Below are 14,856 nucleotides of genomic sequence, written 5' to 3'. Positions count from 1 at the left end.
GACATTCAATCTCAACCCTTGAAAAATCAAACCGTGAGATTAATAGTCTTAAAGATTAACGGCCACGAAAGAAAGAGCAGGTTTGTTCAAATGTGAGGAGTAGTTTTCTCTCTCCCATAGTCCCATCACATGGCAATACTGCCCATGAATCGTTTGAAAACTGCTCACTAAAATGTTTGAAAACTGCCTACTAAAAGTGATTTTGTTTTTAGTCCAACTCAGCTACACGGTTCACTGGGCAGTCCGCTAATACGGGCTGTCTAGACTTATTGAAAGAGAAACAAGAGTTTCTTTCACATGCAGTTCAAGTGAGAGTCCCACGTGGACGGGTGAGTATACTTTCTTGACCGGGATGATTCATCAGTAGACAGGTGGAGTATTCGAGCTCCAACGTGTACTGGGAGAGGACACGCGTTCCTTCACCTTCTCTTTTATAGCTTACTTCTTCATTATCATATACCAGAAGATTAACACAGAATTTAATTGCATGCCAAGTGAAAAAGATGAAGAAAGCTTTAATTTTGATAGTATTCTCTACTCTTCTTCTCTTTCTAATAAATTTTGAAATCATCAAAGCTTTGAAATTCAAGGATGTATCCTCTTTTACTACTTCATCATCTTCCACCAAGGGATTGCTGATTAAGAAAGATGAGAGAGAAACAGTGACTGTAACTGACTCAGGACAGATCTCATCTCTTCAAATTAGTGATGGGTTTAAAAGAAATTACCATCTTCAGTTCATCACCTTGGAACCCAATTCACTCTTTCTTCCAGTTCTTCTCCATTCTGATATGGTCTTTTATGTTCATACAGGTCTTTTAATTTTCATGAATTTATTTAAATTACCCAAAATGTCTTCTGGGTTTAATTTCTCTCTCTCTATCAATCTCTGAAATGGTGATTTTGAGTACAGGGGTTGGGAGCTTGAGTTGGATTGATGAAGAAAAGAAGAATAAGATGAATTTAGAGAGAGGTGATATAGGTAGAATTCCTTCAGGGTCTGTCTTTTACATTAGAAGCAGCTTGGAATCTTCAAGAGAGAAACTAAGGGTTTATGCCATCTTCACTGATACAAACATTGATAATCCTCAGGTATTCTCTCTATCTCTCTCTCTATCATCTTTACACAGTTTTTTGAGTGATCAATGGTGTCTGGTGATTGCAGGATCTGTCTATAGGGGCATACTCAACTCTAACTGATCTAGTTCTTGGATTTGATAAGAAAGTTAATCAAGTAGCTTTTCAGGTAAAATGGGTTTTGATTAGTTTAGTGATTGGTGACATATTCTCTCTCTCTCTCTCTCTCTCTCTCTCTAGATTAAGTAACTGATATGCAATGGTGGTGTAATTAAAAGGTTTCAGAAGAAGTTATAGATGAGATTACAAGAGCAACAAGGCCTAAAGCAATTGTACACATGACATCCAAATCAGACAAACTATCATCTCATCATCTGGATTGGAAAGCTGGTATCTTTGAAGCCCTAATAGGAACAGGTGGTTCTGAATTTTCAGATGAAGTTAGCAACAACAAAAAGAAAAAGACCAAGAATTTCAATATTCTAAATAAGAAACCAGACTTTTCAAATTGTAATGGATGGAGTGTTGCTGTCAATAGCAACGATTACCATGCACTTAAAGGTTCTGATGTTGGTGTTTTCATGGTGAATTTGACCAAGGTAAGTTGCTTCTTGTTGTTGCTCTCTCTCTCTCTCTCTAAGAACTGAACTGTCTGTATGTTTGTGATGAAGGGATCAATAATGGGTCCTCATTGGAATCCAAGAGCAAGTGAGATAGCAATAGTAACACATGGGCAAGGTATGATCAATGTGGTATGTTCCAGCATAACAAATGAGGCAGAGTGCGAGAGCATGAGATTTAAGGCAGAAGAAGGTGATGTTTTTGCTGTTCCAAGATTCCACCCAATGGCTCAGATGTCATATAACAATGACTCATTAGTTTTCATGGGATTCAGCACAAATGCAAGGAAAAATCATCCTCAATTCTTAGCAGGAAAGAGCTCCGTTTTTCGGACAATAGACTCGGATGTCTTGGCTATGTCATTCAATGTTCCTAACACAACATTGGATTCATTGTTGAGTTCTCAGGCTGAATCCATTATACTAGAGTGTGTGTCATGTGCTGAGGAAGAGGAGGAGAAGATGAAGGAGGAAATTCAGAGGGAAAAGGAAGAAGAGGAAAAGAGGGAGAGGGAGGAAGAGGAGGCCAGACGACGAGAGGAGGAAGCCAAAGAGAAGGAGAGGGAGGAGAGGAAGAGGGAGGAGGAAGAGAGGAGAAAACAAAAGGAAGAAGAGGAGAGGGAGGAGGAAGAGAAGGCCAGAGAGGAAGAGAGAAGAAAGCAAAAGGAAGAAGAGGAGAGGGAGGAGGAAGAGAGGAGAAAGCAAAAGGAAGAACAGGAGAGGGAGGAGGAAGAGAGGAGAAAACAAGAGGAAGAACAGGAGAGGGAGGAGGAAGAGAGGAGAAAACAAGAGGAAGAGAAGGCCAGAGAGGAAGAGAGAAGAAAGCAAAAGGAAGAAGAGGAGAGGGAGGAGGAAGAGAGGAGAAAGCAAGAGGAAGAAGAGGAGAGGGAGGAGGAAGAGAGGAGAGAAGAAGAAAGAAGACAAGAGGAGAAGGCCAGGGAGGAAGAGAGAAGACAAGAGGAGGCAAGAAGAGAGGAAGAGGAGAGAGCAAGAGAAGAGGAGGAGAGGGAAGAGGCAGAGAGAGCAAGAAGAGAGGAAGAGAGAGAAGAAGAGGAAGCAGAAAGAGAAGAGGAAAGGGAAAGGGAAAGGGAAGAAGAAGATGAAAGGAGACAAGAAGAGAGGGAAGGTGATGTTGAGGCAAGAAGGGTCCTGAGGAAAATGAGGATTGTATGACCCATTGAGGAGGAGGAAAATGTTGAGAAACTGTTAGCTCTCTTCTTTTCATTTCATCTATCTGGTGTTTTTTCTTCCTTGGTTTCTTCAACTTCAGGAGTTTAATACCCTTTGTTGTATAAATAGTAAAATAATTGAATAATCCTTGCTTCCCCTCTTTTCATACACTCGGTTCCCTTTTAGGTTTTCTTCTCTACTAGAGTGGAATAAATTTCAGTTGATTTTTCCTTCTGATCTCTCCTCAATTTAGCAGAGAAGATAAGACACTTTTGAATGAAGAAACAACAAACACAGAATTGATTTTCAAAAGAGTAGAAATTAAGAATCATACATTAGAAATAGAGGAGGTTGAGGTAGTGGTGATATGAGAGACAACAACAGTAATGTCATCAAGTTTTCCACCATAGTATTGAAATCCAGCTTCCTGAGCGGCAGTTGAGAATGGTGTTTGCCTCTTCTGGTCTAGTGCTCTTTCTCTTGCCAGTGCTGCTATCTTCTGAGCTATTACCTGAGTTTCTAACCCTGCCCTAATTGAATTCACAACCACTTCTGTGATTTCATTGTTGAACAAATTATCAAACAACCCGTCTGTTCCAGCAACTATCACATCCCCTGGAGCTACAGCTATGTTAAATACCTGAAATTTTTATCAGTTCAAATAGTAAATACCTGAAATTTTTATATCTTATAACAGAAAATGCAACTCAATGTGTATACATGAGGAAACAGGATTCCCTTCGAAGAGATCCAGCCTTATTTTGATCTATCATCTACTATAGTATGCTCGCTTTAACGACTCAGCTCTGGCTTAGGAGTCAGCAGAGTCGATCATTCACGGAGCCATAGCTGAGTTCCTAGTTGTTCTTGGGTAAGTCCTTTACTAATTAGAAGTTTTTCTCCGCCGATACAGTTGATTCGTGCATCAGGGCGCCTAACTATGTACTTATGTAGTTCATGCCCAGAACGAGAGAATGGAATGTGAATGTCAAGAATTACACTAAATGGTGTTCGGCACGCAAGAATGAACTGCATTACCAGCAAACTCTTTGACAGGGAATCCCCAAACCCAGGGTGTGGATAGGATTGTCATTCTCTTTTCTACCTAATCGGCCATAAAATAATCTACTAATATTAATCTCTATCAATCCTATAAGTCAGAAAGTAGAGTAATACTGTGATTATCCTAATCACTGCTTTCCCTGAAAATTGTATTCATTTCCCGTGTTTCCCGTGCTCCAAACATGGCATGTAGTTTTACATTCTTTCCGATGTTTTTATGTTACACTCGTCGGGAGTAAGCAGAGTCAAGCACAGAAGCACAATCAATTGTTGATCAAGCTTCAGATTAACCAATTCCTAATTAGCTTGCGCAGTCATTGGCAGATCCAGCTGAATTCCAAGTTGACGTTTTTTGTCCACCACATTATTGGGTGGCTAAGCTAAAGAGTGTACGAAAGGAAACAACAGATCATTGAAGGGGACAAAATAGACGTCCATTACCTGTCCAGAGCTCGGCAAATCACTGGAATTTCCACTCTCTAGTTGATAAGGGAAATTGAAACCATGCTGCTGCTGCGGGGAGCTGAAGATCGTACTTCCATCTCTTACAACTCTAAATCCACTATCACCAAGATTAATCGCATGGACAACCTGCATTGATGTACACCTCAAAAAATCAAACACCAGAAAATAGTTCTAAGAACCAGGCAAGTAGTTCCAGAACAGAACTTGTGCTTAGGATCAACTCTAAAGGAAGAGGAAAAATTAAATTTCCAGTTTCCGGAGGAAATGAATGAGTTAATTGAGAAAGAACTGGGACATTGAAAAAGCAAAAATGTTGTACGAGGAACTAGTCTTGACAGTAACATAAAGTAGCAAAGTCTCCTCGCTGTGGATTAAAGTTAGAAAAATAACATTAAGTAATATCGAACCTGATCTGTCAAAGCTATGATGCACGCCGTTGACGATCCCTTGGCTTTGGTGCTTGAATGAGCTTTCTCTAAAACCCTTGCTGGGTCTATGGACCCTTTAGGCTCACTCGAAATAGCAGCCACTGAATGGGACATTAGTTCTCTGGCAAATAATCCTGCATCAATACCCACCTCTGCCCAGCCTCCAACACCATCTGCAACACCTATAGCTTGCTCATCTGTGCAGATAAAATGGGCATCCTCGCCACCAGTTGCTTCCTTATCAGGATGTGGTAAGTAGCATGATCCTGAAAGCAACTTAAGAGATCTATTGCCCGAAGTCTTCCTGTAGTCAACAATATCAAAATAAGTTAGTATCAACGATTGCTAACTATTGAACCATAAAGGATAAATTAATCTTCTACATATCCCAGCCCAACTTTCTTTCATGTAATCTTGCAGAGAAAAATGGTACACTAGTCATTCCCGCGAGTGAGGGCAACAGAGAACCATTTTGTAGATCATCTTAGGGACACATTGAAAATATTATTTATACCTACTTAATTCAAACACGAGTACCAGCTTAAAATTCGAACAGTTAACTTGGGGACATGACATCTATCTGTTTTTAAGGATACATTACATCATGTCATTAAAATCATGATTACAGACACTGATAGATCATAAGGATATAATAACCACATAACTGCCATGAAACAACACTATATGGCCTCGAGAACAACCTAGATAGTCCATGAAACTAACCCTAAAAAGGTCATCAAAGTACTAATTAGTACTTTATTTACGCCTATAACATGGGATAATTTACGAGGGTAAACTGCATTCCTCATGAATCGCCCACAACCTCTTGGAATTTCAGAGGAGGGGGACATACGTTAGGCTGAAGGGGTACATTTGTTAGGCTAAAAGGGAATGTGCAACATGATATCCATCTTGAAAGATATAACAAACATAAGAGTGATCTTATCTTCCAAATGCAGTTATTTTGGGGACATAGTGATACTGTAGAATTTTACGAAGAAAAGTGAACTCTTATTGAAGAACTTTGCCATAATAAAAGCCAGTAAAACAAGCTTCCAAAAATGGCAATACATTATATTAACACATGCATCTTTAAATAACTTAACATTCATGATTCTAACTATCATACTCCAGCAAGCAACTAAAAGAACACAAAAAGAACACCAAAAGACAAAAGACAGAAACATACTGCTCATTTGAAATTGCAGAATCGGCAACCTTTTCCTCACATCCCGAGCTATGAAGGATCGCATCAGGAGAAGCTCCAACGGAGTTACATGTCGTAGACGAACTATGGAATTCCTTCCACCCTAGCCCCGTGAATGGGTTGTAGTTGCAACTCCTTCTCATTGCATCGAACAAGAAATACCCATAAACCAAATGATCATTAGACGTTCTTCGGTTCCTCAAGCTCATGCTTGCTCTATTACTACTAGCAAGACTTCTGTTGTTGTAAGAAAGACGGGTCTGCTTCGTACAGTTTGAGAGAGGGCCATTTCTCAAAGTAAACCTATCTAAACAATAATCACCCAAGACAGCTTTTGAACCAGTAGCCTCCATGGATACCTGCTTCAATTGTCTACCAACAAAAAATTGGGTAGCGTTAGAATGCAAGTGATCAACATGATAGTCGTTTAGATGGGTTTGTGCTTCCACAACAGACGAGTAGTTCTTCCTCTCATTAAGAAGTTTACAATCCAAATTTGCACCCAAAACTGGATTAGGCCATAAAAATGAATGCACGTCCCCAAGGTTTGCAATCATTTGAGAGAGACACAGACTATACCTACCCAATAACAATTTACCACCTCGTTGCCCTAAACCTAGGTCGTTGGATCCAGACTTGAAAGCAAGATTGAGCTGGGAAAGATATGATGGCATCTTGACAATCTCATGAACTAAAACAATCAAGTTCCTAATTCAGTTCTAGGTACAAGGAAAAGGGTAAAACAACAAAATGACTCAATAAACCCTAATTAATGAACATCTTATAGAGAGTAAGAAAGAACAATAGAAATGGTAATTGAAGAGCAAAATTTGAAATCAGAAGACAGTAAGCTAAATGTGCGCACCTGATGAGATATGAGAGATATTAATCTGGTTGAAACCCTAACGAGTTAGAGAGACAGCAGCTCGACCATCCGATTGGATCACAAAACGCACATCTCTCTAGTTTTTCTTTTACTTAATAAAATAGTGGAAACTTGAAAGTTCCCGCGAGCTTCACTCTCAGATAGAACGAATGAGGAAAGCCTAAAAGCCAGGGGCCAGGGGTGAATATTAGTTGGATAACTGACCTTTTGAGCTTATCCATAGTCCCATTCAAAGAGTTGAGATCCGAACTAATCCGCTCATAGTCCGGTTCGGTTGTTCGGTTGCGGCTACAAATTTCGCTCGATTTTGACCTTTTCATACTTAAATAAAACACAACGAAGAAGTTTGAACCTTTGGATCAGACCCATTATGGATGGGGTTAGCTGTTGTAGTAAGTAGCTACCAAAATTCCATATGATTGGTCGTTTTTCTTTCCATTGATCAAATATTAGACTTAGTTCCTATTTGCCCCTTGATATATTACCAACTCACCTTTTTGACACACGATCGCTTAGACGAGACACAACTTCAACCAGAGCCAAAGCACATAAGAAAATGAGAAAAAGGGTAGTAGTATTTAATCCTACTTTTACATGATAATTTAGACTAAGAAAACAACCTTCAAGTGAAAATCCTTCATACAAGGCAGACTCCTAATAAGAAAAAAAAAAGGCAAACCAAAATAAATATCTTGGACATAATTTTCACCAATTACAAGAGTATATGAGCAACAAGTACTAGAAGGTGAATCTTTAGGGTTTTAACTAAACACTGGAAGCTGCTTAACCAACTCGACTGACAAAAATATCAGCTTGTGGTGAGGACGAAGAGAACTTGAGTGGTCATGGCCGGATGAGGTGATAGTTGTTATGATGTTAACTACGCATCATAAACCCCCTCAGAGAATTTGTTCTCTGGATAGAAGACAGCCAAAACTTGATTTCCGCCAAATTTCCTTCCGTTCAGCATTGATCGGGCTTTGCTTGCTCCATCCACATCAGTGTACTCCAAGAAAACCTATGGGAGAAAGACAGGAATTAGTTTGAAATAATGACTTCGATAAACTTCATTCCAAGAAAAAAAATGACCACGACATGTTAAACAAGAGAAACATCGTAACAGAAAGGGGGGATGACTTGAACCAAATACACTTGATATGCTCATAATCTGATCTTCTACAGAATTCAGTGCATTCTGAACTTCTAATCCTATCAAATATTTCCAAACAAGCAACTGACTTTTTTCTTCATGTATCGACCCCCATAAAGGATTTCGAAGTCTTCATCTCCTAAGCCCTAAGCTAAACTCAAAGTTAATCAAATCTACTATCACCTCAGTAGTTGATCTTACTTATCTAAATTTGGTTGTGTTTTAAAGTACAACAGATGCTTCATTGTTAAAATTGAAGCAAGCATTTGATAAGGCTAAAATGTAGTACGAGGATGGTTTACACGTTTAGGAAAAATAACCGCAATAAAAAAGCATCCCTTGAATGACCATACATTGTATTATCTGAGGCGCATTGTCAATTTCGTACCAAGAAAATGTGGTTTTTCTTAACCTAAAACATGAAAACCCTTCCCAAGACAAAACTAATCTGCAGTAGCCTTAAGCAGGAAGTGAGTACACATATATTGATAAGAGAAGGCCTTTTATTAGCAACTTTTCCTTCATACTCGAAAGGAAATGAAAAAAGAAATAGAACTTGAGTTTTGTACTAACCTTTCCAACCCCAGGAGATGGTTCACCATTCGGATTTGGACGAGGGATTATAATATTCGTCAGTGTACCTACACAATAGTTTAGGAAAATCTCAGGCACAACAATGTGAAAGACTGAAATCAACCGAGCCAAATGATACAACTAACAAAATGAAGAAACAATGTGCAGTCGATGTGTTGTAGTAGATGAATTACAGTTTAAGTAAGATATTTACCATATTTTCCACCTTCTCCTCTCATATCTTCTAGTATATCTTCGTATTCATCGTCATCTTTTAGTTCATCTGCAGTAACCACCTCAGTCAGGCATACAACTTTGGTAGGAAGGGCACCTGCTCCAGCTTGGAATAAGAGCCTCTGCAATGGAGATGACAGTGAATTATATAGCAGGAAAAGCATTGAAAAACTACTGGAACCACTTACAAGTTTCAGAAGTCAGAACACTTTATTATTTTTAGAAAGAGTTATGCAAAATGCAACAATTCCCATAACGCTGATCATACTATTATCAATGAATTGTAAAGGGAAAGAAAAATATATGTATATATATGAATGAGTATATCATATAAGAATTCCTAACCTGCAATGCCACTTGTTGCTGTGCCTGCATTAAGACATTTTCCTGCTCAGGTTTTGGCTGGGAAGCACCCTGGTTTGCTCGCCTCACAGTAAGTGTCTTATCTCCCATTTTTATTCCGTTCAGAGCAGCACAAGCAATGTCAGTTACTGCAAGATCCTGGTAGACGCAGAAGGCATAGCCTTTTGAGTTTCCAGTTTCCCTGTCCTTGACCAGATCAAAACCTCGAAGGGGACCAAAAGATTCTAGCAGCTCCCTTATCTGTGATTCTGTGAAGTAGTAAGGAAGCCCACCAACAAAGATTCGATCAGGACCCTCGAGTCCACCAGCAGAACCTGGTGTCAACCCCACAGCTGCTAGGTTCAAATATGGGTTGGGTTGACTTGGGCCGAGTGCAGCAGCAAGAGAAGGATTATAATCAGTGGGCCTCCTCACTTTCACTGGTCCACCCTGAATGAAAATTGAGCACAAATCACATCAATCATCAAGTGATGGATAGAAGCAAAAGCAACGTAGAAAGATGAATGAAGTTGCAGCTAGCTAATCATATTCAGCTTAATGTTCGAGACTTCCAGCTTGAAAATAATAGAAGTATTCATCCTTCATTTCCATAGAAGGGAAAGTATAAGCTACATGCAAAGATAAAAAGTGGCAACTGACCTCAAAAATGATGCCATCCAAGGCCATTGCATTACTGGCCTCCTCAACAGACCTCATCTCCACAAAAGCGAACTTCTTATCATGGTTAATATATACGTTAACAACAGAATCCCCTGGATAATGAAATGCAATAAGTGAACAAATAATCCTCTGAGCAAGTGAGAAGAAGTTCATAAATAAGCCAACAGGGGAAAAACATCACAGACCTGGGCCGGCAGTATTTCCACCAATTGCTGACATAACCTGACTGAAAAAGGTTGCCACAGACTGCAACATAGCATATGTGAAGTTAGTTGACAACAAAGTCAAAATATAAGATTGAAAACATATCAGATAGAGGCAAAGTAACATAATCAGGATTGTAACAGATAGGGTTAAGTAGAAAAGGTAAAATAGTTCCAGAAAAAAATACAGAAACCCATCACAAACATAAATCAATAAGGGCTACCGGGTTTCACGTATGAACTCGTGAAGTAATAGAACAACCCAATCTTAGCAACCAAAGCAAAACTATTTTTTCTTTCAAGTTCTGTTTTTGTTAGTGTAATCCAATTGATGAATAAAGTTTGAACTTTTAAGCTAAACCTAATCCATCTTAAACTTTTAAAAACACAAGCTGGCGAACTATCAAGTCCTTGTCGACACCAGCATCAATGGCTGATGTTACCAAATAAAACAGACTAGTCACGTAAGATGTTGTGGTGAAACTATGTATATTCATTTGAAGTCCTATTCCAGGACTTGCACACAATAATTAGAATCAAAGAGTTAAGCTCTACGAATAATTGTTCTTCCTGCCAAGTTTTACTATTTACTACAAAAATTTTCCAGGTTTACAAACGAGCCTCATAAACCTGATGTAATTCAATATTGTAATTACCGGTGATGGATCAACTTGGCCATCCAGATTCCACAAGTTAAACGTGATTTGCAACACCATAGTTCATCTTAACAATAGAATAATAGAAAGTTGGGTTGAGTTAAATCAAATAATCCTGCTGACACTTAAAACATGGACTCAGGCAATTGATGGGAACAGACATTGACGATAAATATAGCTTACCAGTCACCTCAGGCCCATCTAATAGTACATTGTCCGGAAGATATTAAAACAATGTATAACTAACATGAACATGTCATATCCAGAAATATTAAATATTTAAGATATTAATTTGCTATGTGCAAACTTTTCTACATGGATAAGAGCAAAAAAAAGCTTTCCAGGGTAAGAAAGAACATGGGATGGAAAACCTGTTCGTTGGCTGTAGGAGAAAGGCCACCAACATAGACCCGCCGAGCATGTCGTGTAGCCTAACATTTAAAAACAATGTCAGATATATAAATATACAGACACACACAGATATATATATATATATATATATATATATATATATATATATATATACACACACACGCATATAACAAATAAAGGCCTGAAAGAATTCTTAGCATAGGGTTTGATCCACCTAACCTGCTGAGTCATCGCCTGAACTGGCATGATGGGAAGCGTCGGGAATGGCTGATGAACCAAAACATATGATCAAACTCGAATAACCAATAGAAAATATGTGCATACAACTAACAGGAGAAAGAAACGAAGAAATAGATTGAATACCTGTCCAGATGTTAAATTTAACATGTTCGGAAACATTCCGGGAATTGGAGTGGTTGCAGACATTTGACCTGCAAAAGGTAATTAAGTAAAATGAGGGCACATAAAAAAATTATGCTGGTATTATTCAATTAATCAAGTATGAAGAACGACATCCAGCCTTTTTACTCGTGTATGCTCATTCATCTAAGCATGTGTAGCTTCTTTTAAGGATATTATTACAGATATGAAAAGAATATACTATATCATTTTGAAGGCTGGAAGGAATATTCGCAAGACTACCAAAAAAAGCTACAGTTGGCCGGTTGAAGAAGAACAAACCGGTTGCACTGATTCCTCCTTGTACATAAAATCTACAGTGGTCGGCTCACAGCAGTGGGACAAGTAGCCCAAGGTTGCCTTCTTACAAGAACATATAGACAAAAAATGGAAACAACCACCAAAAACAAGAAAACAACCAAAAGAGGCTTTCAGATTAAGAATTAATTGACCAAAGAAAAGAAATAAAAACAATTCAGCAAGTCGGATATTTAAGCTTAGTTAAAACCGCAAATGAAATGGTAACAACGGATAGGGCTTACCCAATTTACACCATGCAATCTGAAACCAAACTAAACACAGAAGAAATGACAGCCAGAAAATCAGAATTAGATAGGTAGGCATCTGATGTACACATACCTGGAGCAGCAGTAACACCAGCAGCTAGCATTGCAGATGCAGGAGGCGCCATGTCAAATCCACTAATACGTTTGCTGTCAATAAAAAAATTGTAAGTAACATCATATCAGGAACAAAGACACAGATTTTCTCGCCAGAATGGGCAACCACATAGAACAGAAGCACGGAGACAAATGTACCCTTCTTCCTCAAGTGGATTCTATAACCAAAATGGGCATGCGATAATGTTTAGAAATGTGTCTCTTAGGGAAAAAAGTTACATTATCCATCTCATAGTTATTTATCATAAGACACCCGTTCAAAGACATTCATTACTCATTGACTTGAAACAGAAAACATAATGCCACTACAATATCCACTCCAACATAAGAAAACAGAAGAGATTCCATAAGGATGTATTCTTAGAAGTCATTGCCTAAACCATACACGAACTTGCAACTTGCAAACAACATCTTAGAAAAAGATAAAGACTAAAAGATGCATAATTATATAATTAGCACTCGACGACAACAACTGCACAACCCTCTATAATTAGCACCCAACAATTATATTCAGCTTCCACATGCATCTTTCATAAATGCAACAAAACAGGCATTTATGCAAAGACATATTGTTGGCTACATAGTTCAGTGTTTAATTGGATACCATGTTCTCCATACAAAAATGAATCTAAATAACCAAGGAAACCTTCAAATGCAAGAGATGCAAGAGAACCAAAACAAATTATGCACTACCAATACATGCTGACATGCAACAGTTTGGAAGTACAAGTACCATAACAGTCTCATTTGATCGGCTGGATACAAAAAAGTGAGTTACGGAACAGTTTACCTTTTTGATCGTGATCGAGAACGAGATCTTGACCTATGAGATGATCGACCTCCTGAGCGCGATCGAGATCTACGTCTGTGTCGCCTCTCTCTGTCTCTGTCGTAATCTCTACGCCTAACAAGCAGCATGAAATCAAGAAGTGAGTTATCATATAAAAGGTCTAAGTTAGAAAAGAACAGATTCAATATTTCAATCTACAGAAAAATCAACTAGGAACAAAACTTCTGAGTAACAAGTGTGCTAGGAACTTGAAAGGTCCGAAGTATACAAATGTACATCACATTCATCTGTTAGAGAAGTATAGAACACTACAATGAACTTCTAAACATTGGGTGTTCACTGACAAGTGAGCCTTTTATACGTGCAAACAAATATGTTCAAATTGAAAATCCATGAGATTATCACCTCTCATAATCACGGCTCCGACTCCGACGATAATCAGCATCTTCGTCTCTGTCTCGCTCCCTCCTATCACCCCGATCATCATCTCGGTCTCTGTGATGATGTCTACGCTCTCTATCTCGTTCCTTATCCTTGTCTCGATCTCTGTCTTTGCTTCTTTCCCTTTCTCCTTCTCTTCCATTGTCTCTTTGCCTCTCCCTGCTTTTCGAAGATTTCCTCTCATGATCACTTGAAACATGCTGCAATCAATAAAATATCAGTTTAACCATCGAAATAAAACCAAAAATTCATAAAAACTTGATCTTTTTACTCGTTCGTTCCACTCAATTTGTTTTCCCCAATTTTTTTGCCTCCCGAACCTAAAATCTTCGCCAATACCCCGAATCTAGTAGGAAAAACTCTGGAAAATCACTGAAAATTCCAGAAAATTACATAATCATGGAAGATCAAATAAGAAAGGCGATTAAATCAAATAAGAAAGAAGAAGGACCTGAGATTTGGAATCACTGTGATTTTCAGGACTTCCATGAAGGCTACCCCGTCGTCGAGAAGGGCTGTAATCGTCGCCGTTTTCCGGCATCTTTTTCTTTCTTTTCGTTTTTCGCTGCTTCTTGCTTCCCTACTTTCTCCCTTTTGTTCCCCTCTGCGGATATGTTTATGAAACCCTTAAACAGGGATTTTAGCCTTCGGCACAGATATTTCCGCCCAAAGTCGGTTTACTCGACGGGAAAATAGTCAAATGACCTAAGTGCCCAGCTTCCTACCTCGTTCAAATTGTCGGATGATTTGGGGAAATAAAGAAATTTACAGAAATACAAAGTTTAAGGTTGTTTCTTCCAAACACCAACCACTTCCAATTCTTCATCCATCTTCTTTGCCAACACCATCAACTTCGGCGACAATTAACTTCAGCAAAGGGACCAACACTAACTCCAACGACTATCTCTTTCTTGACCCCTCTCTCTTTTCTCTTATATCTCACTTTTCTTTCTCTCCCTCTCTTTGTAGTTTGTACTATCTTCTTATGTTCCCGTGAAGGAGAGGTCTCAAACCGCGTCAGAAAGGTTCCCAAGTTTCTTGAAGGTTTTGTCCCAAAATCATGAAGAGTAATTTGAAGTTCAGAGGCAACAATCTCTTTATCCTGAATGATAACCTAAAGTCATTTTTAGACATCATCACAATCCAACGATATACAAGTCTCGATGAAACATTCATCAGTCACTCACATATGAATATTCCTAAATAAGTTATATTGTTCCTCCACTTACATTTCTAATTATGTAAATAGCTCTTAAGTAAAGTCTATAAATCACCTCCAAAATCTCATTCTCTTGCATTTCTTTATGTGTCTCTAAGTTATATTGTTTTGGTCTTCATAGGTGTCCAACAATTCGATTTAGTTCTGTTGGAAATAAAACTAGACAAGAGAAGAAAGAGATGGCTAAAACTCTTTACTCTA

General features: G+C 38.6%; 3 protein-coding genes across 4 annotated transcripts; 1 reads left to right on the top strand and 2 right to left on the bottom strand.

Annotated features, from left to right (window-relative positions):
- The first annotated feature begins 389 nt into the window (after window positions 1-389).
- LOC147551690 (RmlC-like cupins superfamily protein) lies at window positions 390-3,037 on the top strand. The gene is made up of 5 exons (XM_086669224.1): window positions 390-813; window positions 914-1,092; window positions 1,166-1,246; window positions 1,356-1,676; window positions 1,749-3,037. The coding sequence occupies exons 1-5, from the start codon at window positions 504-506 to the stop codon at window positions 2,868-2,870; spliced, it is 2,013 nt and encodes a 670-aa protein (XP_086525350.1). The 5' UTR covers window positions 390-503; the 3' UTR covers window positions 2,871-3,037.
- A 111-nt stretch (window positions 3,038-3,148) lies between these two features.
- Window positions 3,149-7,203, bottom strand: LOC147551689 (putative protein phosphatase 2C 55). Of its 2 annotated transcripts, XM_086669226.1 has the most exons (5): window positions 6,895-7,203; window positions 6,012-6,401; window positions 4,802-5,126; window positions 4,371-4,520; window positions 3,149-3,507 (listed from the first exon to the last, which is right to left on the bottom strand). In XM_086669226.1, exons 2-5 carry the CDS (start codon window positions 6,380-6,382, stop codon window positions 3,196-3,198), a joined length of 1,158 nt encoding a protein of 385 aa, XP_086525352.1. In that variant the 5' UTR covers window positions 6,383-6,401; window positions 6,895-7,203; the 3' UTR covers window positions 3,149-3,195. The 2 variants fall into 2 exon arrangements, with proteins under 2 accessions (XP_086525352.1, XP_086525351.1); XM_086669225.1 differs by lacking the exon at window positions 6,895-7,203 and having other exon boundaries at window positions 6,012-6,809.
- Window positions 7,204-7,516: 313 nt separating this feature from the next.
- LOC147551688 (splicing factor U2af large subunit B-like) lies at window positions 7,517-14,394 on the bottom strand. Its single transcript, XM_086669223.1, has 13 exons — window positions 13,888-14,394; window positions 13,401-13,636; window positions 12,996-13,109; window positions 12,165-12,238; window positions 11,490-11,557; window positions 11,346-11,393; window positions 11,126-11,185; window positions 10,081-10,141; window positions 9,875-9,987; window positions 9,218-9,664; window positions 8,853-8,994; window positions 8,639-8,706; window positions 7,517-7,933 (listed from the first exon to the last, which is right to left on the bottom strand). Exons 1-13 carry the CDS (start codon window positions 13,975-13,977, stop codon window positions 7,796-7,798), a joined length of 1,659 nt encoding a protein of 552 aa, XP_086525349.1. The 5' UTR covers window positions 13,978-14,394; the 3' UTR covers window positions 7,517-7,795.
- Window positions 14,395-14,856: the final 462 nt, after the last annotated feature.

This window comes from Eschscholzia californica, unplaced genomic scaffold (genome assembly GCF_041429995.1).
Source record: "Eschscholzia californica isolate CP2 unplaced genomic scaffold, dmEscCali1.0.p SCAF_3, whole genome shotgun sequence".
Taxonomy (NCBI): domain Eukaryota; kingdom Viridiplantae; phylum Streptophyta; class Magnoliopsida; order Ranunculales; family Papaveraceae; genus Eschscholzia; species Eschscholzia californica.
The sequence above is the reverse complement of the archived record's forward strand: the minus strand, read 5'-3'. Positions and strand labels throughout refer to the sequence as shown.

What these genes read in the sequence shown, in the direction of transcription:
- LOC147551689 (XM_086669225.1), bottom strand. Translation starts at nt 6,703, where the DNA reads ATGCCATCATATCTTTCCCAGCTCAATCTTGCTTTCAAGTCTGGATCC. An exon ending in TCATAGCTTTGACAGATCAG is followed by an intron (nt 4,521 to 4,801) that starts GTTCGATATTAC and finishes ACATCAATGCAG; the next exon opens with GTTGTCCATGCGATTAATCT. An exon ending in ATTTGCCGAGCTCTGGACAG is followed by an intron (nt 3,508 to 4,370) that starts GTAATGGACGTC and finishes TAAAAATTTCAG; the next exon opens with GTATTTAACATAGCTGTAGC.
- LOC147551690 (XM_086669224.1), top strand. Translation starts at nt 504, where the DNA reads ATGAAGAAAGCTTTAATTTTGATAGTATTCTCTACTCTTCTTCTCTTT. An exon ending in TTAATCAAGTAGCTTTTCAG is followed by an intron (nt 1,247 to 1,355) that starts GTAAAATGGGTT and finishes TGTAATTAAAAG; the next exon opens with GTTTCAGAAGAAGTTATAGA. An exon ending in TCATGGTGAATTTGACCAAG is followed by an intron (nt 1,677 to 1,748) that starts GTAAGTTGCTTC and finishes TTTGTGATGAAG; the next exon opens with GGATCAATAATGGGTCCTCA.
- LOC147551688 (XM_086669223.1), bottom strand. Translation starts at nt 13,977, where the DNA reads ATGCCGGAAAACGGCGACGATTACAGCCCTTCTCGACGACGGGGTAGC. An exon ending in TTCAGGCGATGACTCAGCAG is followed by an intron (nt 11,186 to 11,345) that starts GTTAGGTGGATC and finishes TTTAAATGTTAG; the next exon opens with GCTACACGACATGCTCGGCG. An exon ending in AGCAACAAGTGGCATTGCAG is followed by an intron (nt 8,995 to 9,217) that starts GTTAGGAATTCT and finishes TCTCCATTGCAG; the next exon opens with AGGCTCTTATTCCAAGCTGG.